This window comes from Argiope bruennichi, chromosome 2 (genome assembly GCF_947563725.1).
Source record: "Argiope bruennichi chromosome 2, qqArgBrue1.1, whole genome shotgun sequence".
NCBI classification, from domain to species: Eukaryota; Metazoa; Arthropoda; class Arachnida; order Araneae; family Araneidae; genus Argiope; species Argiope bruennichi.
In genome coordinates, this window is record NC_079152.1 from 101,649,552 (window position 1) to 101,677,340 (window position 27,789).

General features: G+C 26.4%; 1 protein-coding gene across 3 annotated transcripts; it reads right to left on the reverse strand.

Moving 5' to 3' along the window:
* Positions 1–709: 709 nt before the first annotated feature.
* Positions 710–26,107, reverse strand: LOC129957675 (transmembrane protein 184B-like). Of its 3 annotated transcripts, none has more exons than XM_056070135.1 (10): positions 25,986–26,107; positions 19,822–20,032; positions 16,652–16,814; positions 13,610–13,700; positions 12,043–12,118; positions 10,114–10,205; positions 8,904–9,073; positions 5,666–5,892; positions 4,294–4,560; positions 710–2,674 (listed from the first exon to the last, which is right to left on the reverse strand). In XM_056070135.1, the coding sequence occupies exons 2-9, from the start codon at positions 20,029–20,031 to the stop codon at positions 4,303–4,305; spliced, it is 1,287 nt and encodes a 428-aa protein (XP_055926110.1). In that variant the 5' UTR covers position 20,032; positions 25,986–26,107; the 3' UTR covers positions 710–2,674; positions 4,294–4,302. The 3 variants fall into 3 exon arrangements, with proteins under 3 accessions (XP_055926110.1, XP_055926119.1, XP_055926102.1); XM_056070144.1 differs by having other exon boundaries at positions 710–2,534; positions 25,747–26,041; XM_056070127.1 differs by having other exon boundaries at positions 25,747–26,040.
* Positions 26,108–27,789: the final 1,682 nt, after the last annotated feature.

Below are 27,789 nucleotides of genomic sequence, written 5' to 3' on the forward strand. Positions count from 1 at the left end.
TATAGGGACTAAACAAATAATAAAGCAAAAGTAATGTATACAATAGTTAAACAATAATTTAATCCACTTCTTTCAAAACAAGATGTACTTAAATATCATAATATCATATAATCAAAGTGTTGCCAGAGAAGAGTGAAAATAATACTAATTTGCTTCTTAACAATTTGTCTTGAATATTGGAAATAAATCAAATGTCCAACCAATTATAATTTTGTTGCTTCTGTGATGTAAAAACAGCAACATTCTTAGGTTGTAAGAGACAATTATTTTCCTTTTCAATAATGCAATAATTAAATGTCAACATGCATGTATTATTTTATTTATTTTAATGCCCAATTAGCTCACTTTTGGTCTTTCAAAAATCTTTTTCTCCAAAAAAAGTCACTTCTTGAAATGTAATTAACAATCTAATCAATGAGTTCAAACGATGTTCCTCAAGAAAATATTTTCTGTTTATTCTCCTATATGTGTATGTACATGTATACTTCTTATTACAATTTGTGTTTGGATAACAGGGATTTCATATCTTGGTTTTCACTAAGTTCTGAAAAAATTTATTTTTCAAGTTTATCCCACCCCCTCGCCAAGTATTGGGAAATTTTGTGTAATCCTTATCATCATTTAATTTATAAAGAATTCTGAAAATAAATTTTCAAAATCTGTTATTTATTTTGAAAATTATGATTCAACAAAAGTACAACAAAATATATGCAGCTTATACAATTTTATTTGTAAGCAATGATCACAAAACCAAAGAAACAATGGCTGCTAACACACATTCTAGCAAAAGATATCTTAAGTGTAAAAGTAATAAGATATTTGCATACAAAATTTTCTGTTATCAATAAAATAGAACATATGGCTGAAAGAAAAATGAAGGAACATATGCAGCATTCAAGAGTTTTGCTACAGTACATTAATATTACAAACAAGAGGATTTCTTTATAATAAATATATCTGTTCATATACTTTTATTTACATAAATATTTTATTTTATGTACAAAGGATAGATTTATTTTGATATTATGCAGATCATACATGATTAAGTTTGAAGAGATTCTGAATGAATATCTGCTACATTCATCAAAAATATGCTAATTTCACAATTTTTTTATACAATGTATAATGCATAATTTCAAATAAGATTAATATTAAGTACCTGAAATATATTAAATTGAAACTTTTTCACTAAACACTGAATATCAATAGATTTTGTAAGTCTCAAACTTGCTAATAGTATATATATTTTTTAATCTCATTGGTATTTAGATTACAAAAGTATAACAAAATACAAACTGAAAGTAGCCATCAATAAAATAAGGTAAGAAATCGAATTCAATATACATTTGATAATGACCTCCAAAACATCATCTCTAAAAAATTAAAGAATTATTTTTAAAAAAATTTCTGTACACACTTATTTTACATCATGACAAATCTAGATTGTTTAAAACATCTAACTTTGTAAACAAAATAGCTAATATACTTTGGCTTTGCTTTTCAAGTTAGAAAAAGAATGGAAAACATTCAAAATGTAACAAATGAAAATATAAATCTCAGGACATATAGAGAAAGATAGTAACTTAAATAATAATAAATGTTACAAAAAAAAAACTTTTTTCTGAGAGACACAGAAAATTCTAAGAATAAAATAACCTGTATTTAATATCAAATTTCTTTTTATCTCTGCAATAAGTCAAAAAGCAATATGCCAGTGCAAAGATGAATTTGTTTAGGGCTGTAAAACTATTTAAAATCTTTTTTTTTTTTTAAAAATAAACAGTTGATCTATAATGAAGCTACAAAATTCTGATTAATTTCCAAAACAAGTATACACCATAAGGCTCACATTATATGTTGAGAAACTTCTTTTTTTTTTTTTTTTTTTACACATGAATATGGGGAATATGTAAGCCAATAATGATTATACAATCAAAAGATATAATTTAAAATATTATTTGTAAATATTCTGCAAAAAAGAATACGAACAAAAAAATATCTAAATAATGTCACAAGTGCAGGTACTTAATCACAGATTCAAACATAGGAAATGATTTAATAATTAATGAATGAATCAATTAAGATTTCCAAAAATCAATTACATAAATCAATGATTAAGAATAAAAAAACTGAATTTTCAACCACTTAAATCTATACAAAAGTATTACAAATGTAAAAAAAAGGAATGTGTCTTGAATTATATCTTTACATGACACATTTGTTTATATTTTTTAAAAAATGGCAATTATCCTCAAAAACCAGTATCTAGAGTAGGCAAATGAAAATGGCAGTTTTAATAGAAATTTACAAAATTGCAGCTGCTTCTATCTCATGACGAAAGCTGCAGACACTTTCAAACTTATCAAACCAAACAATATAAAATCATCAAATTAATTAAAATTTGAATATTAGGTACATAACATTAAAACATATATTACAATGAGTAAGTACATCGTATTATCTACATAAATGTAAACAATCCAACAACTGCAATAGCATCTGTGACCAACTCAGCCGATTCACTGAATTCAACACTGTAAGCAAAATTCAAAATAATCATCACATAAAAGCTTTCAAATAACTATTAGAAAGACATATCCATATTTCTAGCATTTCACAATGTACTCATTAGACAGCATTAAATATTCATAGTTGCATTTACAGCTGCAGAAGCCTATAAAGATTAGAAACAGTATTTAAGAATTGTATATGAAGCATACAAACAAATTTCTAAATAATAAATCATAGAAAATCTGTGTGTATTTTTTAAACAGATTTTGCCAAAATAGTAATTGAAAAGATTCATGAATTGTTTAAAAATATAACAATGTACTGAATTTCAGATGACAATCTCATAAAAGATGGAATTAATACCAAACAAAGGTGACCATATTTTTTCAGTATTGAAACACTATAATTATAAATTAACTTTAAAATTATTCTTGTTTTGTAATAATATAAATATTTCAGAAATTATTAAGATGAATATTTTTTTTTCTGATTAAATAAATAAAAAGGAACAAGTTGTTAATTGAAAATAGATGTAAAAAGTAATTGCAAAAGAATAAAAAAATACATAAAAATGCCACCCAAAATTCAGTTTTTGAAAAAAACAGCAAAGGAAAGAGTTTTTACTAAAATTCCTAACTACTAAACATTTTGTAAAATTTCCAACCCATTTCACAAACAAATATATTGCAATTTAAATAAAAGCAAATTACAAAGTAAGCAAACAGCAAACTTTATATTAAGTGTTCAAAATAAAGTAACAAGATATTTTGGTGCAAATAAAAATAAAACAAGCCATCTTTAGTGACCAGCTTGTTCACCCTGATTGTTGACTTTTTAGGCAATTAAATTATTAATGTGGAATAGGGGTTTCTTTTTTTTGTTTGTTTGTTTTTTGCAAGAAATTGGATAAGACCAAAAAAGTTTAATTTTATCAGTCTACTCAAATTACTGCATGTTCAAATTGAAAAGTATGTGTAATGTGAAATAAAACCAAAAGTAAAAATCTTACTTCAGAGTTACTGTCTAAATAAAGTAATATTTATTATTTTAGTTTGGATATTGGTGAAAGCATAGAACTGAGTATGTTGATAAATAAATATGAAAAAACATCATTGCAGTTTGTATGTCAAGTTAATTTTTTAAAAAAAATTAAAGAAAGAACAAATATATTGAAATGAAAGGAATATCATTAAAAATGTAATTTTTTTAAGTTTCAAAATAATGCAAAAGCCATTTTTATGAGTTAATAGTTTTGAAAGATAAGATCATCAATTTTCTTAGATAAGTTATAGCAATTAACCAATTGATGACAGTTAAGCTTATTTTCCCACTTAATTGATCTCTCTATTTCATGTCTATTTCTTGATTTTATTACATTTCCTTTCCTTTAACCAAATAGACATTTTCAGAATACCTTTTTCAGAACATTTCTAGTAATAATTTATATCTTCATTAATATCTGAAGCACTGAATTAAGTGCAGTTGTAAAATATTCTGTAAAAATAAAAATTGCAGCAGTTTGAAGATTTATTTACATTTGACTGCTGCCATTCAATAATAAGTAATAAGAACTACGTCTGCACCACTTACATTAGAATTTTATTTAGAGAGATTTAAAAATTAAACTTATAAGAGCTTCATTCAAAACTTACACTGATTTTAAAATAAGAATATTCCAATACAATTTATATTTCTAAACATTTCATAAAAAGAATTACAGAATTAAATTTATACATAAAAAATTAATTCAATAAAAGTATTAAAAACTAGCTTTATATATACCTATTATTTTTACTGAAATTCATCGTCTGAACTAAGAAGAAGAATCTTTTCGCCATACTGCAGAGGAACGGGAGTAGCTTGTGCATTGTTTGTGTTGCTGCTCATTTGTCTATCATTAGAGTTGGGTTCAATTCCTCCATTAGCTGTGGTGTCCCCACTCATTCCTGGCAGTGGAGGTGGAGGTGCAGTATACTGAGTATACTGCTGATATTGAGGATGAAAATTGTGAATAGCATCGTTCATTATATCCTTAGGATTTATGGTTTCCTTGAAAAAAAGATATAAAAAATTAGCAATACAAATTTACCAGACAAATATATTTATATAATTGATAAATTTTACCCTCTTATTTAAAAAAAAATTATGTAATACTATATAATGTAAAGTTAAATGTAGAGCATGTAATTCCGTATGTGAGCCATATAAAAATAACTTCTTTAAAATTTCATTTCAATACAGGGAAAAATGCAACAGCTTTACATAATAATGAAAAGATAATATTACTTTTCTCATGTTTCTTTACAGCTGTAGTAAAAAAGAAATATCATGATTTAATTTATATTTACAATGCAAAATATGATAAAAAAAAGTATTATAGAATAAATGATTGGTAGTGAAAAGATAAAAACTAATGATATAGTTATAACTTAAATAATGTTAGAAGGCTTTGATTTGGATGGTATAGTTTGGGTATGGATAAAGGACAAAAATGAAGTAAGTGGCCAACAAATCACTCCTCAATAAATATTTCCTAACATATAAAATGCATATTTTATTCGAATACTGAAATTATAAATAATAAAATGTTAATTATAATTAATGAAAAATATAATTTGCGGCTATTATTTAATATTTTATTTTTAATAAATCATTAAATAATATATACTATTTTCATCATAGTTTTTCAAAATCAAAACTAATTGTTTAAATTGTTAAACAATTGTTTAACTGAATTTTAAACATTACAATTGTTTAAAATTCATTTAAACAATTGTAATTTTAATATTGTATTTTTGGACGAATGGGTGGAGGGGTTCTGTCACAGCTTGCCAGTGACTTATTACTTTCATTAATTTGAAATATTGATCAGGTTTTAAAATATAGGGATAAGACAAAAACAACATTGATTTAAGAAGATAACTTTTATTTTTTGCATTTTTGGGGAGATGTGTCAAGTCTGTTTATAATAAAGATAAAACACAACATAAGTTACCAAAATTTATCATACGAAAAATTCTTAATACCAGAAAGATAATGAAAACCAAATAAAAATAGAAGGAAAAAAAATAAAGCTTTCTATAAAATAGTTATTATACCAAACAAAATAAATGTCTTAATTTTACTCACTAAAATAGTTATAAAAGAAATTCACCTTTAAACTACTAGAAATGCTTTGCATGGTAACTGTTCTGCCATAGCCATCAGTCTGAAATCCAGTCATGTATACAGTATGAGGGAAAGCACATCGGAGTGCCAATGATGCAAAAAACATCTCAATGCAGATCAAAAAATTCTGGTAACCAGCTGATACAGTTCCAGCACTCGTGCCAGGAATTGATGATATTACACCACCTTTTTCTAATATAGCTAAAACAACACCTGAAATGCCAACAAATAATGTTAATCATGCATGAAGGAATGGCACAAGAATCCAAGTGAAGATGCTTTCACTTTGAATAGATAAATTACAAATACTTGGAGCATAAAATGTAAACAGACATCAAATTACAGATGTAATTTGAGAAAAATTAAATACTCAAAAAAAAAAAATTAAGATAACATTCTATCTTGCGTCCCTTTTATCTTTTAAGAAAGGTAGATTATTTTGATCATTCTTTATCACACAGTAATGAAAGAAATTCTTCCATTATGGTTATGCAAATCAGCCATTGAAAATCTTTTTCTGAAATTATATATTTACAGCAATAGTTTTAAAATTAAAATACAAATTAATTTGTATAATCAATGCTTAAAAAATTATGAACACATGCATTTTTTTTCATAAAAAATTAATAAACATATCTTTTAAAAAATGTTTGGGTACCTGCATTAAAAAAAATTAATTAAAACTAAATGGAAAGAATCAAACAGCAAAGCTTAAAAAAAGGTGAAAAAAGTGATATTTACAGAATCTTTCATACATTTAAAAAAATTTGTTCAGTATATATATAAATGTAATGATATTTTAAACTCTTAATTTATACCAAATTAATTTTCAAAACTTTATCTTAATTTATAGCCCATTGTAACTTCATTCTAAAATATTCTTTTATTTCTTGATCCAATTCCACTTTTAGTCTAATTAATCCCTTTGCAAAAATAATGCACCATCAGAACTACGTATCAAATGAAAGCAATATCTTCTGTACCCTTCAAATGGTGCCAAAGGTCACACGTGTATTGAATTGGCACCTGGCCAGAAATCCTATGTAATATAAGACTAGTGATCATTTGTTCGTCCCTTTTTGCCTTCTGTTTTTGTGCTGCGCTGTGCCTTTTTGTAAATAATCATGTTTGCCTCCCGAGAGAGAATAAAACAGAATTAAAAATACCAAGTCTCTTCACTGCTTCGAACCTGCATTCTACTTAAACCAAAAATATATATACATACTAAATTCTAACAAGTTAATTCATATCAAATATGATAATGCTGAAAAGTCAGATTTCATTTATATCTAACCTAAACTTTCTTATATCACATCAGCAATGGATCCTAACCCATTATTAATGTATTTTAAATGAATATGAAAGAATTAACAAAGAAAAAAAAAGGCAGAATTTAAATTTCGGAAAATATTTATTAACATCAATTAGAGTCTAGGTAACACTTCTGATGAAATGAAACTATTAATCTACATTGATACCTTTATTCCTTGTAATTTACAAAAATAAAAAGTATTTCAGTCATTGCCAAAATAGGTAATCAAATTTATCTTACAAAAAATAAGCACTGCCTAAGCAGCTTTAGAAAAAAATATACAACATAAGAATCAACATTAACATAATATTTTTGATTACAGAACTATGTATTACAATGAAATGAATTAAATGAAATATTAATAATGTATCTAATTTTATAAAATATAAACATCAAATACCACCAATAATTGCTGAATATTTTTAACCAATATTGAAACTAAATTATTTAAAATATTTTTAGCAAGCTAAGTTGTTGTCTTTTTGAATTATCATGCATTTATATAAACATGAATGCAAGATCAAAGGATGGCTGGATTTGATTCAAAAATTGATTATGATCTATATTTTAGAAGCTAAAACTATCCCACAAATTTTACCAATATAGCTCTTTGTGTTTTATAAAGTTATGTTTGCTTACACTCAAACAAAACAAACAAAAAAATCTTGTAAATGATTTTTATTCATAATCTGATAGAACTCTGCAAATCTGGCATTAAAACAATATAGCAAATTTCCACATCAAGCATTTTTGAGTTACCACAAGCATAGACTGATGTATAGAATTCTAAAACTATGTTCCATGGAAAGCTGAATCATGGAGAGAGGACAAAATTTCAAACTCACATATTTTGATAATAACAATTTTTTCTCTCTAGATACTTAGCACATGAGAAAGAAAAGAGGAAGATTAATGGTATTAATTTATGTTCGATATCATGAACAGAAGTAACAAATGGCTTACAAGTAACTTTGGATCACTACGAACTTTTCTGCTTTACTTTTATTTTTGAAGGCCTTGAACAATTATGTGTGTACCTTTTACCTACCCACAGTATACCTTTTTAATATACTTTATAATTCACATTTAAAATTCACTTTTAAATTCACATTTTCTCACCATATTGGTAAAAAGTTCTTTTTTTTTATTTGTATAAAAATATTTAAATGATAATGAACACCCGTGACTATTGACATAACTAACAATTGCTCGAAAAGAAAAGAAAAGCATCAACATAGAAAAGAGATAAAATTATCCCTACAAAAATGATTGTCCCCCCTATATATACAAGCAAATAGAGATGAAAGAAATATATTTTCCCCATTTATCAGCATTTGCTTAAATTGAAATAAAAATCTTTTCGAAGGCTTCTGGATTTCCATTTTAAAATTGTAGGATCAGGTATTGTAAAGAAAATGCAATTATATAATTGGGAAGATCTACCTTGGTTCTGTACTGTAGTTAAAATGTTTTTCCCCCTTTGTGGTTCAATAATCCACCCCCTCCCCCTTTCAGAACGAAAAAAAGCATTTTTAAGTCTCTTATATAAGTACCATTAAAAATAACCAGTTTTTAAGAACTTTTAATGGTGATATGCACCCTAATTACCTTAAACAGTTCAAAGTCATAATGTAGTAACCTTGAATAATTAAATTAAAGCTAATTTTAAGAATACAAGACATTTGTTTTTCTAAATTACTAAATGAAGCAGCATGAAAACAAATTTAGTAAAGATGAATATGAAACTAAATTATAATTACACTTAAGATGGACTTGATGAAATAAGTGACAAATTGACAATTCAGGGAATAACAATTACTCTTTGATTTTTTTAATATATGATAGTAGACAAGAAGGTTTCACAAGAAAATATCCAAATAAAACAAAGATATTAAAAGATAAACAAGCTTACCTTGCCAGAAAGAGAGAAAAATGACAGACTTTATTGTACAGAATTTCCAAACTGGTTCATAAGGTGATAAAAGTTCTTTAGTAGCAAAATAAAATAAAACAAGTCCATACAGAGCTAATGTAATGCTTATATTGTAGATGATTGTGATATAAAGATAACCACTGTCAGGTCTATAAAAAAAATGGGAAAATCATGTCATAAAAAATGTTATAGTATGCTGTTGTTCTTTAGAATTATCTGCAAATGCTTGAAATTTAAAAAAATAGGAAATAAAAATAAAATTACAGAAATATTTATCATATTGACAAATTATAAAAATGGATGCAATCTTTTATTTTCACATCTCGATTATAGCTATTAGAATTTATTTATTTTTAATTTTCATGCAACAAAAATACTTTATTTACTTCTTTTACATGAGTATTAACTTCTTACACATGAGATGTATAGGCTACCACTAAATTCCTAATGAAATGAAACCAACCTCCACGATATGATGAAAGCAAGAAATTTGAAAATCTTTACATTCAAAAAGAAAATGAAATATGTGATACTTTAGAATCTAAAAATCACTATTTTTTCTAAATTTAGAATAATTTCTAATTCTTATGATAGAAATTTTCATAAACAACCTGTAAATATTTTACAACAGAATAATATCAAACATGCCCAAGTATTAAATTTTAACTGCAAAAAGATGTATGGATCCCAAGGATAATATGCATTAAAATAATAAAATTTATTATTATATGAGATTAATAGCTTTTATTAAAAATGTATTCAAAAGAAAATTCAGTAGAAAGATTAAATGATAGTATTATCTTTGCTTCATTTATTTTTTTAAATACTCTGATAAATTATTACATTTTTTTAATTATAAATTTTTAAAATTTAATTATACGCAGATTACTTTTCAATAGATTCAGATTCATTAAATAGCTAATTTTCTTTTAGTTTTAAAATCATATAAAATTTTTCTGAAATAATTTTTGGAAAAAAATGCATAAAAACATCAAAATCTAGACTAATTTTTTAATTAATAGATTTTTGAATCAATTTTTGGACTTTTTTTGGAAAGTTGATGATGGTCATTCTCTCATTTAGAAGAGCACTTATGTCAAATTTCATTAAGATTAGAAAAAAACTGTGTGACTAGTAACAGATATACAGACACTAAGCTTTTTGTAATTATGTAGATAAAGAAACAAACCTAAAATCTCCATCTGAGTATTTTCCAAAAGGTTGTAAAATTAAGGTAATAACAGACATCAGTGGCTTCACAGCACAAAATTGAAGCGTGGCCTGAAAAAATATTTTTTTTTAAGTATTGTTTATAAATTATTCAGATGGAAACTATCCATCATACCAATATACAATTTTGATGAAGTACATATTTTTTTCTTTTAAAAAAAATGTGCTAATCTTAACCTGGTATATTTTCATACTTATTTTTCAGGTGAAAAATAAAAATTATTTAACATCCTGCATAACCAAAAATTGTGTAAATCATTATTTTCAGAAATGCAAATTATTAAGTGCATAATTTGTATTTTTGCAAATTATTAACTCTATAATTTGTATTTTTGCAAATTATTAAATCAATAAAATGGAAATTGATAGCTTATTGCACCATTATACAATGAAGACTAAATATTCAAAATGTTTATTATTTAAAAGTAATCACAACTTTAATAGCAAATCAGTAAAAATAAATAATGCTGGGTTTACACTTGGCCAGTAGGCAGCACACCAGTAGAAAGGTTGATAAATGTTGTTTGGTTGATGGCAAGTAATTGTCCCGATGGGACAATAACATGCTGTTGTATTGTATTTTTTCTTACTGTGCTTGTTTTTGTAGAATTTGGTGGGTTTTTTTAACACGAAAAAAATTGATTACTTATCATAGATTAATTATATTTTTTTCTCTTTGCTCTTTCTGATACAAGGTTGTGGTTCTTTTTATTTGCCTTTTTATATATATATATATATATATATAATTTTCCAAATTTAGGTATGTTGACCTTCCTTTTACCAAGTCTTTTTTTATTAAATATCCATTATTTTAATAGGATTATAGCCAAGCACGGAATGCCTGAATCTATCTTATGAAATTATGCCAATCATAAATCAGCCCCTTTCTGCATATGTGCTGCCTACTGGCAGCCTTATAACTGTCCAAGTGTAATCTGGCAAAAATCTAAAAAAGTAAACTCTAATTAACATAATTTTTAAATGCATTTTTTTAAATAAAATACAGAGCTGGTCAGGCATGTCCTGTTTTACTATCAACCCCACCAAAAATATGTGACACATGATGAACAATAACCTACATTGAAATTTTGTTTTTGCCTTAAAAAAATTGTCAAAGGAAGCCTATTTAAAGTTGCAGGTAACTTATGGGGATCTTACACTAGAAGATGATTTAAAATACTAAATAAGAATAGACAATGGTTTTAAAAAAGAAGTAAGTCACAGTTCTTGAGACTACTCTAACAGAAATAAACATCAATACAACTGTATGATAATGAGAGAAGATAGTCGATTAAAAGACCTATTACAATAAGATTACTGACAATAACAGACCTATCAGAAAGACTGAACATTATACTACCAGACACTCACATATTACCCATACAGAAATTACACGACACATGCAAATGTGAAGTGGGTTCCTGAGACTGCCCATTCCTGAGCAAAAGAATGTACACTTGGAGAGAACTGGATTGATATCTGAACATTTGTCATGCAACAAAAAGTGTGCACATTGAAATCAATTGATATTTAAACTTGGTAAGATATGTAAATTACCTTTTTTAAATTCTAACAAATAGTTCCATGATAATAAGCCATAATCTTTGGATACTTTTAGCCTTCCAAATCTGTTTTTGTCAAGAAAATTAACTTAATTATAATGTTTCTTAACATTTAGATTTCTTTTCATTGACAGTGAATAATATATACTGGTTAATTTAACAGTTATGAAGTAACAATAAAATATTTCAGAAAAAAATAAAGTTATGAAGGTTTAATGGTATTAGAAAGGTGTCAGACCGAAAAAGATTAATATAGATTTAAGATTAATAAAATGTTTAAATTTTAAAGATATGTTATTGGAAATGCAAAATAAAAGACTACAAACCTGTTTACAAAACCTTAAAATGCCAATGGTGTAAGTTTTTCCACTGAGACAACAAGTTCCATACAAAAGACTGGATCTTTAAAAATTAACAAAAATGAGCAAGTTATTTAAATGTGTATAAGGCAATTTACTAAGAATTTATATCAGTTTAATAAATTAGACACCTTAATTTGTTTCATTTCCTACATTTAAATATATCAATAAATCTATTAAATATAACTTGTCTTAAATTTATTCTATAGTTTTTAAAGATAAAAGTCACCAACTTATAATATACTATGTTAATAATATAAGAACAATTGCAGACACTAAATACGTATATAAATATCAAATATAATAAATCCTGCAGGATATAAACATGGAGATAGATGAATTAAGCTAAATAGATGATTGTATACACAACTTGCACATAATAAATTATTTGAAATTATGACAAAAAAAAACTTTAACATTAGATTCCTCTAGATATTTTAAGCATATCAATAATACAAAACTCGATACATTTATCATAATGAAGAACAATATTAAATTTAAAAAATAAATCATTTATTTGTTAGCAGTTAAATATTTTTTTGTATGGGTGTGTTCCAAATTGCTAATTGCAGTCAGAATGTAAAGAATATATTTAAAACCGTTTTACCATGCAGTAATAGAAAATTTTCTTATAATTTCTATTTTACGATCAAATTAATAAACCTGAATAAAATCTAAATCAATAAAATGTAATGAAGTAGTAAGATAAAAGAACTGTAAAGGAATTTTATAAAAACAAAAAAAGGATTTATTATATAAAATTCATTATGTTATTCATATTATTTTGAGGAAAATCATCAATACTTGAAATACTAAAGAATTTTCCTGATTGATATTTTATTATAAAAGAGGAACTTTTTGAAAAATGGGTTTTTCCCCCCTCTTGTGAATAACAAAAGCTTTTATGCTAATCAATTACATCTCATAACAAGTGTTTAAGTTAGTGAAACAAGAATAAGAAGAAAAAAAATTTCTTAAATATGTTTAAATCCTAAATTTGAAGTAGCGAAGAGTAGATAATATTTATAAAAAGAAAGAACAAGATCAGTCAATTTTAAAATAACAATATTATATATATATAGTTAACTATATTATATTATATATATATCTAAATAATACACAGTAAAATAATTTACAACATTTGCATGTTATATAAAGTTAAAGAAACTTGCAAAAACACTCATTGTAATTAAATATTTAGCCTCCTAAATTAGCAAACCAGCATTTTTCAAATTCACTTCTAAAAGGGCTAACTTATTTTATTGGCAGACTTTCTTAAAAAGACCAACAAATTATAAGCCTCTATATATAGAAATATGTTTCTTCAAATAATTTTAATTATCAAATAACATGATTTATCCACTCTAAAAATTCAGAATTCTAAGTTATTTAATCAAAATAACTTATCACTTAAAGTTATTGATTTAAAGTACAATGCACAATATCTATATAAATATTACAATAAAAATAGGACAAGCTAGCTTTTAAATTTTAATTCTTTAAAATTTAACAAAATTACTGCTTATTTACTCACTTTATTGGCTGGCCTCGAATTTCAGCCATAATATTACTTTCACCACCAAGATACTCATAACACAAACTTAAGAAGTTATAGATCACAAATGCTACAAAATGAAATTTTAATTAATATAAAGACATGTCATTAACAAAAATAATTTGACATGAAATCACTATTCATTGATAATCTTAAGATATTAAGATGAGGATTTATGGGGAGGGGAACTAGAGTAAAAAAGATCAATGATTTATCTAAAACACATTGGATAAAGATATTTCGAGTGTAAAATTTAAAGCATAATTCTGTTCTCATTATTGTATAGATTTTTGAAAATGCACTGTTTCAAAATAAATAATCAGTTTAAAAGATTGTAAAACTAAAATTGTGCATGTGTGTTTTTCTTAAAAATGGAAATTCTTCATTTCATAGAACACAATCCGATATATCATGAAATAGCTAGATATTCTATGAAATGTGATTCATAATCAGTAATTTTATGAAATAACAACTTTTACTCAAATGCTAACATATGCTATATATATAATTTCAATTATTTCTATAGAAATGCTTAACATTCTGAAATGTCAATCAACATGTCTAATAAAAAAATTATTTTAACTTTATTTCAAAAAATCATTTAAACCTTCTGTACTTTTAGATCAGACTGACTAAACTATATCATTCTATGAATTCAATTTCATTTAAAATGGAGTTGTTCATTTTAAGCTTTTACTTCCAAATACAATAAAGAATTCTTTTAAGTAAATTTTAAGCACTGGTTTTAATTTTCATATCCAAAATTCCATCTAAAATTCACAGTTTATCATCAAGTAAATATTATTGTGATCGAAAAGTACTGGAAATGCTGTCATAAAACAAAATGTATCCATTAATTGTTCAGTATATATTATATATCTTAAAAACCAAATTGCAATGTAATTTCGGCAACACTTCCCTGATCTTTAAGATATGTTCTAAATTTTCATGAAATCTCTAAAGGTTTCACAGTTAATTTTCTAGTACTGCATCAATAAACTGAAAATTGTGACTTTTAACAGGCAATTTAAACTATAAAAGTACAAAAAAGTCACACAATTCTATAGTGAATGTAAAGCTTATGCAACTTTTTATGTGTGTATGCGTGAAAAATATTCATGAATAATATAGGCACTATGACAGCACATATTGTCATGGTGAAAAACTCATGATTTGTATCACAGCAATTCATATTGCCTTTGATACAGGAATTTAATTATTAATGTTTTTTAGAGCTAAAAAACAATATGTTCTCTGATCTTATCAACATACTAATGATCAAACAAAATTGATGGTCCCCAAGAATGTGATTCATTAATGACAGATTCTCTACCTTCTTTAAACATGTTATACCACTTAAATACTCTTTGTTTTTGTAAGACATTATCTTTAAAGATTCATTTTTGCAACATTTTGAATATTTTTGTAGTAGAAATTGCATTACAAGAACAAAGTCTAATGAAAATTCAAATAACGTAAGTAAGTAATTATGTCTATTATTTTGGAAAATTGGCAAAATAAAATTTCTAATAGCATTAAAAACAAATTTATTTTCAAATATTAATACAAAATTAAATATTGTTAGATATTTAAATGAGGAGTTACCAGTAACTAACATATATGTAAATCTTATTTGCAGAACAAAATTATTGGTAAAACTGTGAACAATCACAAGGACATTCAGTGATTCCAATGCAATTTAATAGTGTGCATAAATAAATATTGTTTAAATGATGTTTATGATTATGTCATCAACTGTAAAAGAATAATGAATGATAAGATTACTGTTAGCAAAAGATAAGGGTGGAAAATCCACTTGGAAATTATGGGCATTTATGGGACAGTGAAAAGACGATACAAAATACAGGTGGATTTTGTCAATGAAATAGATCTGGATGACCATTGTCCTCGTGTGAAAATGATGATGCAATCAATGAGAGAATCATTAGACGATGTGGAATGACATAAAGGAACAGTTCATCATTTCTTATGGAACTGCCAGGAACATTGTTCTTGACAAGCTAGGGTACAAGTTTGTTCACATTGGACCCCAAAGTAATTGTGAGTAAAGCAAACTGAATGCAAAATAGCCTTGAAATCTGATACATTTGCAGTGCTACAACAATGACTTTGTCAAGTATTGTCATAGTAAATGAGATCTGGGTATTGTACTTTATACCAGAATCAAAAGATGTGAATATGATATGGGAATATCCACTTTGCACACCAAAAAGAAGTTCACAATTTCACATCCTGTTAGGAAGCTCATACTCAAAGTCTTCTGGGACATTGAAAGATACACTACTAGTAAAATTCCTTCTCACAGGATAACTATCATTATGCTGTGCAATGCTCACTAAACCGTAATGTGCTATTCACAATAACTGAAGTATGACATATGGAGTGCCTGCATAGGGCTCGTTTGTATGTATCTCCCCTCCCCCCCCCCTTCATGTAAAATTACAAGGATTCAGTTGAGAATATTTTGAAGCCCTCACTAAATATATCAAAACATGGCATCATTAGATTTTCATCCATTTGGATATATGAAGAAATTTTTCGGTAGTCAGAAGTTTGACTCTCATGATGAGCTCAATCTGGCTGATGGCATTCTATGAATTTGTGGCTTTCAAGCTGATCCAGCACCGGACAATTGCTTAAAGTTAAGACAAAAAGTAATATATTGGTAATATTTTAATTTTTGTTTCATACCATCATTCAATACATCTTTTATTATTGTGCTCAGAATTATGTGTGTTAATTATTGATATCCTCTTTGCATATCTGTGAAAATATTTCATACATTTGCAAACCAATTTCAGTATATATGAATTTTAAATTAAGTTAACTATAATTTAACTATTTTTTTTATCATAGCAGCATTTTTAAAAATTCAAATATAGAGATATATTTTCCAATATACTTTAACATTTATTACTAAAAGTATGCTCAGGGCACATAATAAATTCAATTGCTCAAGGCAGGTGGAAATTGAATGAATAAATAATAAATGATAATTACCTTCATACCAGTTCCTGACACTGTCAAAATATATATAATACATATCATGAAAAAATAACAAAGACAACCAAGAATCAAAAGCATAAATGGGGACTATAAACAAAATTCGAACAATCCATCGTTGTTCTGCTGGACTTGTATAGTAACATAAATGGAGGTAAATCTGCAAAAGAACATTCATGATTGTAAAAATGTCATTCACTAATGAACATAAAGATTGTTACAATTGTTAACACAATAAAAATAAAATTCAAAGCAAATAACTCTTAAAATGAAACATTTATTAATATAAGTTTCAAACAAAACATCAGATAATAGTAAAAAAGTAATTACAAATTTATAGGATCACAAAAGTACAACTAACTTATCTATTTTATTCAGCAAAGTCAGAATTTAAGATTTAAAAATTTCCAAGAAATAAACTGAAATTATTTAGCCTCATTTAAATAATTTAAAAATAAGCAACAACATTACAAAACCATATAGTAAATATTGTAATCCACAAAATTGTTAGTAGAGCTTCAAATATAATGAAACATCTTTATTATAAAAATGTTTACATAAATCATTTTAAATTCTATTTTAGGTTAAATATTGATAATTATTATTAAACTAACAATTCAAAATCATCACATTTTAATCTAAAATGTAGTGTGATTATTATTTATAAACTTTCATTCCAACTTCATCACTATTGCAAATGACATAACATTAGTTATATGTACACCATAAGTTGCCAACCTGTGTCTCTTTAAATGCATAATTGAAGCAATTTTTTGTTGTTGTTGTTGTTGGCAAATAATTTATATGAAAACAAATGAAAAAAAATCAACACTTCATGAAAATTATTTTTTAACTTTATTCTAGCTTTTTTAAAACTGTTTTTTAACTCTAAATTCTCTCTTGTGATCGCAATCAAAAATTAGTCAAGTTTTAAAGAGGAAAAGCATTAAATTGATTTGCTTTTTACATTAGAAGTAAAATTAGTTTGGAAATCAAAAATCTTGATTTTTTTTTTTTTTTTTTTTTTTTAGTTTAATAATCATAATTAAGACTTTTTTCCTGAAGTCAAGAGACATAACCACATATAAACTCAAAAGGTATACTGCTGCATTTTTTATTGTTTATGAAATAATAACAAGACCATGTTTCAATAGATTTATACTAATTTATTCAAATAGTAGGTAAAACAAAATGGAAAACTAGTGCACGATTCATAGAATACCCAATTGAGTAGGTTGGATTGATAGAAATATTAAATAAATAAAAAAGAAATCAAAGCATTTAACTACAAATTAGAACATTTTTGATGATAAATAATAACAATGTTTCTTCTTTGAAGAGCCAGCCATGCTTCAAAGAATTCCCAATTTCATACTTACAAATTATTACATTATACTCACAAACAGTTTATCAATCTTAAAAGCTCTTGAAATCATAAATAATAAATCAGAATAATCTCCTTCATTCAGCAAAAGATTGTTACTTGATAAAGTTAAATAATCGCTCAAATTAATATGGATTCTAAAGTATGCCAGAATTCAAGAAAATGAAAAGGCCAATAACCAAGAAATGAAAGGCCAATAATAATAGAAAAAGCCACATTTTTTTAAATGAATCTTTCTAATATATATACAGGGTGATCAAGAAATAACAGGATGTAATCAGAGCCCTGTAGTGTATTATGTACTGAACAAAATATAACAAAATTTGACCACCATACACATTAAAGTATGCGGTTTCGATTTACAAAGGGAATAAAAATTAGTACCAAAAAATGCCGATAGGGGAAATTTTGGCGCTACAATCAAAAACTTTATTATATAATTTGCTTATACGGGTACTTTGTGACATGACATAGAAGATAAAAGGAAGGGTTGCGTCATTCTGCATTGTTACTACGTGGACATGCCTTATTAGTCAAGCTGTTTTATCAGCAAGATGAAAATGCCAGTGCTGCTCTTCGTGAATATTGGCGGTTAAAACAGTTACGTAGAGGACCAATGACCATAGCTAACTTACGAAGAATAGTTGAAATATTTGAAACAACAGGAATTCTTAATGTGTGAGAATTCAAGGCCGAGGACATAAAGGTATCAAGCAGGGACAAGCTGAAGAAGTTGCAACTGCTGTTATGAGCAGGGTACTGGTGATATAAGCAGGGTACCAGCAATGCACGTTCAATATATTTTGTCTAGTACATAACACGCTACAAAGCTCTGAACACCTCCTGTTATTTCTTGATCACCCTGTATATCAGAAAAAAGAAACCCTTGAAAAAAAAATAAGAAATGAAAAAAGAACAAATATAGCAATCTCTTTCCCTATTTAGAATGTACGAAACTAAATCATAGCTATTATCTGCCTAATTGTAAAATGAATATTCTGTTGTCACAATTTATTTTCATTAAAGAATAATTTTATAAGTTTGCATTAATCTTAATTTTCCAAACTGTTTCCCATGTAACAAAGTTGAGAATATAAAATGTACTCCTTTTTGCTGCAGAAAATTTGCATACACACACAAAAAAAGGGGAGAACAGAATTTTATAGTCAAATGCTAGCAACAAATTTTGGACCCATAAACGTACAATTGTATCCTTACGTCTTTAAAGGTTTTTGATTTCTTGGTGTAAAGAATGTTTTTTGAACTTCAATGTTTCATCTCACAAGAAATTCAGAGTAATCATCTCCAAACTAATGAGTAAAAAAAATTTCATTTCTGCTTCCTATTGTACTCCATCAAATGTAAAAAAAGATGCAAGAAAACTTGAGATAAAGTAACCAAATTTAAACATAAATCTGAAACATTCTAATTCCACCTAGGGTTATAACAGCAACTTTATAAAATTACGAAAAAAAAAATCACCTTAAATACAGAGGTTATTGATAATTACATATAACTGATATTCTATATAATTCATTGCATAAAAAATTAATTAATAGCATTTAAAACTAAATAACATTCAAAGATGCCAATTAAATACATTAGGATGATACTCATGACAGTTAAAAAGATATAATGATACACGATAAATATCACCTTAATATCGATTTGAGTTATCACCCAATGTAATATAGAAATTTGATGATAAAAGTTTTTTTTTATTATTATTATTTTAATCCTTAAAAATAAATTTCAAGAACAACGCAAAATTCTATAATATTACCTGATAGCAAGTTATAAGCAAAGCAGACCAAACAAAAACACCAGATATGGTTTGTGCAGCAATAGTCTGTAGAAATATAGGCGAAATTATTGTTGTCCCATTAAATAATGAATGATTCACACCTACAGAAGTAGCATCCGTTATATCACTGTTTAAAGGAACAGACATGATTTGCCTTCTTGGCAGGAGGATATTTGCTGTAACATTCATTCTAAAAATAAAAAATTAAAATTAAAATAAGAATAATATAATAAATAAAAATATTTTTTTAAGGAAAACTCACAATTAATGTATGTTATTACATTCAATTTAAATTTTTCTATAGGTAGAGATAGAATAAAACAACATATACTAAATATTTTGTTTAATTTCTCTACCTAAGAATTTTTGTTTTTTTATTCATTTCTAATTAGGTTTTCTTTTCATTAGAACAACAATCTCAAAGTAATCCAATTTTATCTCTTTAAACTTAGTGAGAAAAAAAAAAGATGTTTATTAATTCAATATAGGGTTCCATCCTTTTATTCATAAGTTCTTGCAACTCATTAAATGTTATAAGTTTTTCTAGTGAATATCATTTCTAGCAAATTATTTCTCAACATCGTACTAAAACACTTTCAATCATTTCACTGTCACAAAGAATGAAATTGCAGAATTTATTTATTTAACTTTAATATTTTTTACAATTAAGAATTTTCATACATTTCTTTATGCCTCCAGAATTTAAACAATGCTCAGCACTTTTCCATTAGAATGACAATTATAATCAGCATGAAAAACGGTTTCTTTATTGTATAAATTGTGCCAGGTCTAATATAAACAAGCTAAATTCTTTATTAATTTAATGATTATACAAACTTAATGCCGCTCCAGCATTATGCAACAACCGTTATAGTGCTAATAGTAAAGTTCCCAATGTTCTAATATAAATAATCATCATTTAAACATAAGAAAACAAACTCTTGCTCATAAGTTGTTGTTGTTTTTGTTTTTTTTAATAAAGGAGGTACAAAGGGTTGGTTCAATTCAATGATTTTGTGATATAATAATTATATTATTTTTATTTTATGATCCTAAATTGTACTTTTCTTTCAATCAAAATTTCAAAAAAAAAAAAAAAAAAAGAGAGATAACTGAGATTTCTACAAAGCAATTTTAAAATTATTACAATTTTATATTCAATTCATCATAATTTCTCATAGATGAGACCCGATTAAAATATAATACATACATTAATTAATTAGAGACTAATTCACTTTTAGAAACAAATCTTCACTATAAAAGCTGCCATTGAAAAAAAGATATTACAATTGTAATAATATGCACTAGGTCACCAGTAAATTGTACTTGTATGCATTATTATAACCTTAAATTTAGCATCTTTCAACTGGGCAATTTTTTCTGATATCTGAATGTAATAATATGCACTAGGTCACCAGTAAATTGTACTTGTATGCATTATTATAACCTTAAATTTAGCATCTTTCAACTGGGCAATTTTTTCTGATATCTGAACGTCAAACTCCTAGAAAAGTTTGATAAAAATAAAAGCAAAACTTACTAATCTATATTATATTTTATTTAAAACAAGTAAGTTTTTCATAATTTATTTGACATCAATTTTACAACTCACTTTACATGATAATAAAATAATAAATATGCAAGACAAAATCTCATTTCCATTTTAAAAAAAAGAAAAAGGATTTGCACAACAATTAATATTAAAATAAAGACATAGTAAACAGGTTCTATCGTTAAAAAAAGTAAGAGCAGGGCTGAATGTATTTCAGAGAATAATTTTCTTAGAATGAACAATACAATTGCTTAATACTGTATATTAAGTCTGGAAAGTTTTAAAGCAATTATACAGAGATTACAAAATCTTATTTCAAACAAGATTTTTAAAAAAAATATTCATTGAAAATTAGCATAAAGAAATGTTTTTCTCAAAAATAAACATATAAATTTCATATGAATCTATCAAAATTTTTAAATAAAACCTTCTACAAACAATTTCTTTTTAAATATGAACATGCACAAATTTTCTTGGGTATACAGGGTTGTTCTAAGTCAAATCATCATACTATTTAAATCTCACCATCTCAGATTTTCATAAAATTTGACACAGGTGTACTATAGGAAATATCAAATTTCATTGTCATTTCAGTTCTCAATTACAACATATAACCTTTCAAAATTTTGTCTAAAACCAGCCAACGGGGCTTTTTTAAGATTGCTTTCAGAGCTCTCCTTACTGAGCTAGAGAGCTGGCTGAGATATCTTTATATATATTATATCATGCTTTTTCTTATGATAGATAATATTTTACAAACTAATATACAAAAATTGTTTGTGAAAATCTAAATAATAGTTTTAATTTGAATGTTCACAAAACATACATATTTTTTAAACTTTTAAACTAATCCCATGAGTAGTCAGCATTATTCTAAATCAACTGCAAAAATATAAATTATGCATTGTGCATCAATTGTTAAAAAATAATTAATTCAGGCATGATTTTTTATTAATACCCTGCCTATCTCAGTTGAATAATTTAAGAAATGTTAGTTTTTATACTTCCGTGAAAATAAAAAGAGCACAAACTGAAAGAAGAATTACATAATGAATATAAAGTAAAAAGTTATATTAAGTAGTGAATATGTTTATCATTTGAAGTTTAAAAAGACCACTTTTTCTCTTTTTTGATATACACTGTTTTCAACTAGAGCATAAGTTATCTAGAAGGAGTCAAAGAATTCATTTTTGTTGGAATGCCTATAACTGAAAACTCACAGAATATTAGCATTTCTTGGATTTGAGAATGATGCAGATGGCCCAGATGGATAAAGGAAAGCAATTTTACTTCATCAAGTTTTTCATTTTTTTATAAAACATACACAATCCACCAGTTTCTTTCATAGACAGCATTGGGACAGCCTGGTATGTTTTTAAATTTAAATCTACAGAAATTTTGATACTTTCCCAACTTTGCAAATCACATGTAAAGAAGCATTTCTTCAATAATTTTGTTTAGTTTTAGGAATGGATACGTGGTATTCCTATATTCCTTTGAAAATATAATAATATTAGTCATTGCTTGATCAACACAATTTTGAAAAACGATGCAGAATCAATAGACAAAATCCATCTTTGTAGTATTTTTACCCATCCATTCAAGAAGTTATTTAATTTTCATAAAGCCTTTGCAAACTAGGTAAACTGCCATTCTCTTTAATGGGCACCCTATTCCATCACATGGTCCTTTCATATGTGCTGTGGACACAAAGTGCCTCACTTTTTAAATCATCCTAATAAAAGTAAAGGTTCAAAAATATTTTTGTAATAGACACAAGATCAATTGGAAAATTTATAAATCTTGTTTGGTAGTTTTAGAAATTTGGTTGACATAAATACTGCTATACTATATACTGCAGTAAACTGTATACTTTGGAAAAATCACATTTATTTATAGTAGCATCTCTAATCATTAAAGTTTTATTATCATTTATCTTCTATAGAATAAAGTTATGCAATATAATAATTTTAACTTAAAATGTGAGCTAATAAATTTTGCCAGCAAATTAAAAATCTGCATTATTTGTTTTAAACTTATATATATATTACACTATTAATCATATTTACATTGATTAAAACATAAATATTACCCTTTTGGTATAATTCAACTAATAAGGGGTAATTAATTTTTAAAAAATGATGCAATTTTAAATTAGCAATTAACTCATCATTCCAAATTTATATTTTGCCAGATAATTTGTATAAATACTTATTCACATAATTACTATGAAAGTGTTCAAATATGTACTTTTTGAAAATATTTTAAATAATTTTTTTTAGATTTCGATAAATCTTTTTAATATTGCGTTTTATAATATATTGTATATTATAAAAAAGGACAAGAAAAATCATTTCATTTTCCAGCTCAATCAAGAAAGCTCTAAGAGTAATTAAAAAAAAATGTCATTGGTGCTTTTTGAACCAATTTTTGAAAATTTACATCTCTAATTCTCTCTAACTATTAATTGTTGCTAACTCATTTATTACTAATAAGTTAACATACCTCAATGAAATTTACTATTTTTCCAAATCTGTATGAACACTCACTTGTGTAAACAATTTTGAAAGACTCAGATGTTGAGAAAAAGTTTATTTTAAAATTATGTTGATTTGACTTGGGATAGCCCTACAAAGAAACATTCATTACAGTTTTCAATGAGAAAAGTTGAATAAATTAAGCATACATATATTAATTATGAGGATACAAAATATATTAAAATTGAGAACAAGGTATAACTGTAAAATGTTTTTAAATAACTTATTAAATTTCATATCAGATTAAGGGTACTTATTAATTAATGGTGAAGAATAGGCAATTTGTAGGCAAATATACAATTATATTCCTGTGTACAAACAGCATAAACAGATGCTTATTTTCTTCTCATAAGTTAGAAGTGTACTCTTAGGTTGGCAATTTTTTGGCTCTTTCACCATTAATAAGACCAGATTAAGCATAGTGAAGACCTAAATTGATGGCAGCAATTTAAATAATTAGTGAAAGCATATCAAATTAGTAATGGGACTACATCATATTTTTAATCCAAACTATATTTCACTTACATAAAGATAGAAATTCTCTTACATATTTAAAGATGATTTGAAAAAAAAAAAACAGAAATTTTTATTATTAGTAATTGCAGTAAAAGATTATCACTACTTTAATTCATCCCTATAAAAAAGTTTTTGCCCAAGAGTAGAGAGTAGGAAGATAGTAAATTGGAAATTCAGCCTGAGAAACACATTTTAGGAAAAATAATAAAGTATTTAATATTAAAGCTTATATATATATATATAAATATATTCATATTAGTAATATAGATCAATTCTGTAAATCTTTCATTATCTCTGTTTCTTAAATACTGTATCTCATTTTAGTGCTTTATAAAATTAGAAAAAATACAAATTAAATAAATAAAATCAAAAGAAAAGTGAGTTCACATATTTCACTTATTTAAAAATGTCATCTCTGTAACAGGAAAAAGAAAATCAGCAAATCAATATTCGCACAATTTGACTTGACTAAATATGGATATGCACCATTTTTCATGTTAAGAAGGGGTATTTCAAAATAACTTGAACAAACACTTTTTTTTATTATTTTGACTCTTTAGCTGCATATTGACAGTATGTTATTAGAAATTTTAAATTTTTGAATTAAAATTATAATTAGACAATCATGTATACTAATTACTCTTATAATGTATAGTAGGAAAAACATCGAATTTTTTTTTCTTTTTTTTTACCAACAATCCCTGCAATATTTTATTGTTTCAAGTTTTTGAAATTCTATAGTGTATTAAATATATGTATAGCAAGAAAATATTGATAAATTTAAGAAAAATATTTAATGCAAGATACAAGAAGAGCAATCAACATAAGAATAACTAAGTCAGTAAAATCACTCTAAAATGGGAAAAAATAAAATATTCCACAAATTAAAATATAAGATAAAATAATGATAATTCCCAAATGAAACTCATGAAAAAGCCTTCAAACATCATCATGAATACACCTTCATAAAAAAAGTGGTAACTAATAAGGATAATAATGTAAACAAAAGCAGAAATAATTTTGTGTCAACAAACACAACAGATTTAAAGATCATTTGATGACATTACAGCAATAATACACATTTTTTTAATTCTAAAACAGACACATTCATTTTGATAAATCTTAAGTTCAAATATTTAAAAAATCAACACATATTCAAAAACGATATATATATATAGAGAGAGAAAAATATATATAATTTACTTTTTCGAATAATAACTATAGCAGTTTTCGTTTACTATTCATCATATGCATTAAAATAAAAAGGCCAAAATTAACTAAAATATACAATCAACTTACTTAGCAATATGAAATCATTACGACACTTATATGAAACTTCAGCAGCAATAAGATTGTATTTAAAATTCCTCTCTTATCTTCACAACACATTTTATTTCAAAATCGTAAGCGAAAATACCCCTCACATATCACTGTAGGGCTTATAACATTCAAATATGCTAGAATGAAACACTTTCTACGATTTAAATCGAATATAGGACAACGTTTAAAGAAAAAATAAAAAGCAGAAAAAACAATACTTCTCTAAAGAAAAAGTGCCACAACCATATTGCCAGAAAACTGGTTTGTTTACTTCAGAAGCATAGCACGGAAAGGCCAATCAGAGGTAAGCTACAATACGAGGAAAGAAACCTTATCAATAAGCTGAGGCATATGATTAGTGCCGTTATACTACCACAATAGTGTGGAGGTCAGAGCACAAAGTTCTTATTTTCAACAGAATACATATTTTATAAGTTTGTCAAAACAAACACGAATCTTCTAGCTTAGGAGTATCAATTTGTTCTATATTTAAGGCTTATTATAGTAATCGTTAAATACTTGTCAAAACTCAAATGTTTGATTTTTCAAATTTGCTTTGCAGCGAACAACTGCAAAAAGACGGCTTTCATTTTCAAATATTAAATTTTGGTTGACTTTTTGCATTTCAACTTCAATTGAATACATTTTAATCTTTTGCACTTGAAAGACATGACTCACAATATGCGAAAATACACTCTTGGAAATTTTGAAAGCACAAAAAATACTTAGTAAGAGGATATAAGAAAATTTCATTTCTCAAAGATTTTACTTTTAAAATTTATGAATTTTTGTTAGTACTATACTGGAATATGAAACTCTGACTGTGAAAATTATATGCACCTAAAGTAATTTTATACTTAAAATCTCCGTTTAATAAAATTTCAACTGAAATTTAGCCAGCGTAGTCCATGGATTAGAGATTGTGGTGAATAGCATATAAGCCAGTTAACAACAAAGCTACACGAGCATACGCTTTTGTATCCTGGTTAAGTTACTGGACTGCAAACCACAAGGTCCCAGGTTCTATCCTCACTCATACCAATCACCACAAGATAATCGTGGTATCAAAACTCAACTTCGGAACCCGTTTGATATTCTGTTTGCAGTATTCGCGTCAGTACAAAATGCCCAATAGCATTGCTGTGCATACACAATAAATTGCGGTGTACACACAAAACGCTTTCAGATGCCCCTTGCGTAGCATGTTGTGCTTGGAAAAGAACTGATCATTACGATTCTGAATCGACTAAAAGGAACCAAATGAAATTGCGAAAAGGAACTTTCTACTGAAAAGAGATCACGTATAAGTAAACTTCAAAACTTTCAACGCCTTCTATTGCTGTTTTCGTTTCAAGTTCTCCAACATGGAAGAGAATTCTGCCGTGAAGATGCCTCCATTTTTCGCGATGTCATTACTTGTCCTGACAAAGACAATCCTTACAAGCAATTGAAAGAGGAACTTGTAAAAAGATGCGGTGAATCGAAATCTCAAGAAATTAGATGTCTTCTTGCCGGCGAACAATTAGGTGACGGAAATTCGACTGATTTTCTTCGAGTAATGCAAAGGCGTGCCGAAAATCATCAAATTCCGGGTATTTTTCTTCTGGAGCTATTTTTACAACAACTGCCCAAAACCGTCCAGTCTATACTTCTATCAATTAGTCCTCTAAATGCCACTAAAGCACGGAAATTGCGGATAGAATCATGGAAGTTACGCCACCCGAGGTAAGCAACATTTCAAGCTCTAATTCCTGTGCAAATGTAAATAATACTTCTCAGTCAGAACTTCTTGAAGAAATTAAAGCACTTCGCGAAGAAGTTACTTCTTTACGCTGCTCAAGAAGTGCCAGTCGCAGAGCGAGAAATAATTCTCGTAAACGAACTGACTTTCGCTTTCGACAGCGTAGCTCTTCTCAGTCGAATGGTGTTTGTTGGTATTATCGGAAGTACGACTCCAAAGCGCATAAATGCATTCCGCCTTGCTTTGCCACGACCCACTACCCTTACTCAACTTCATAGATT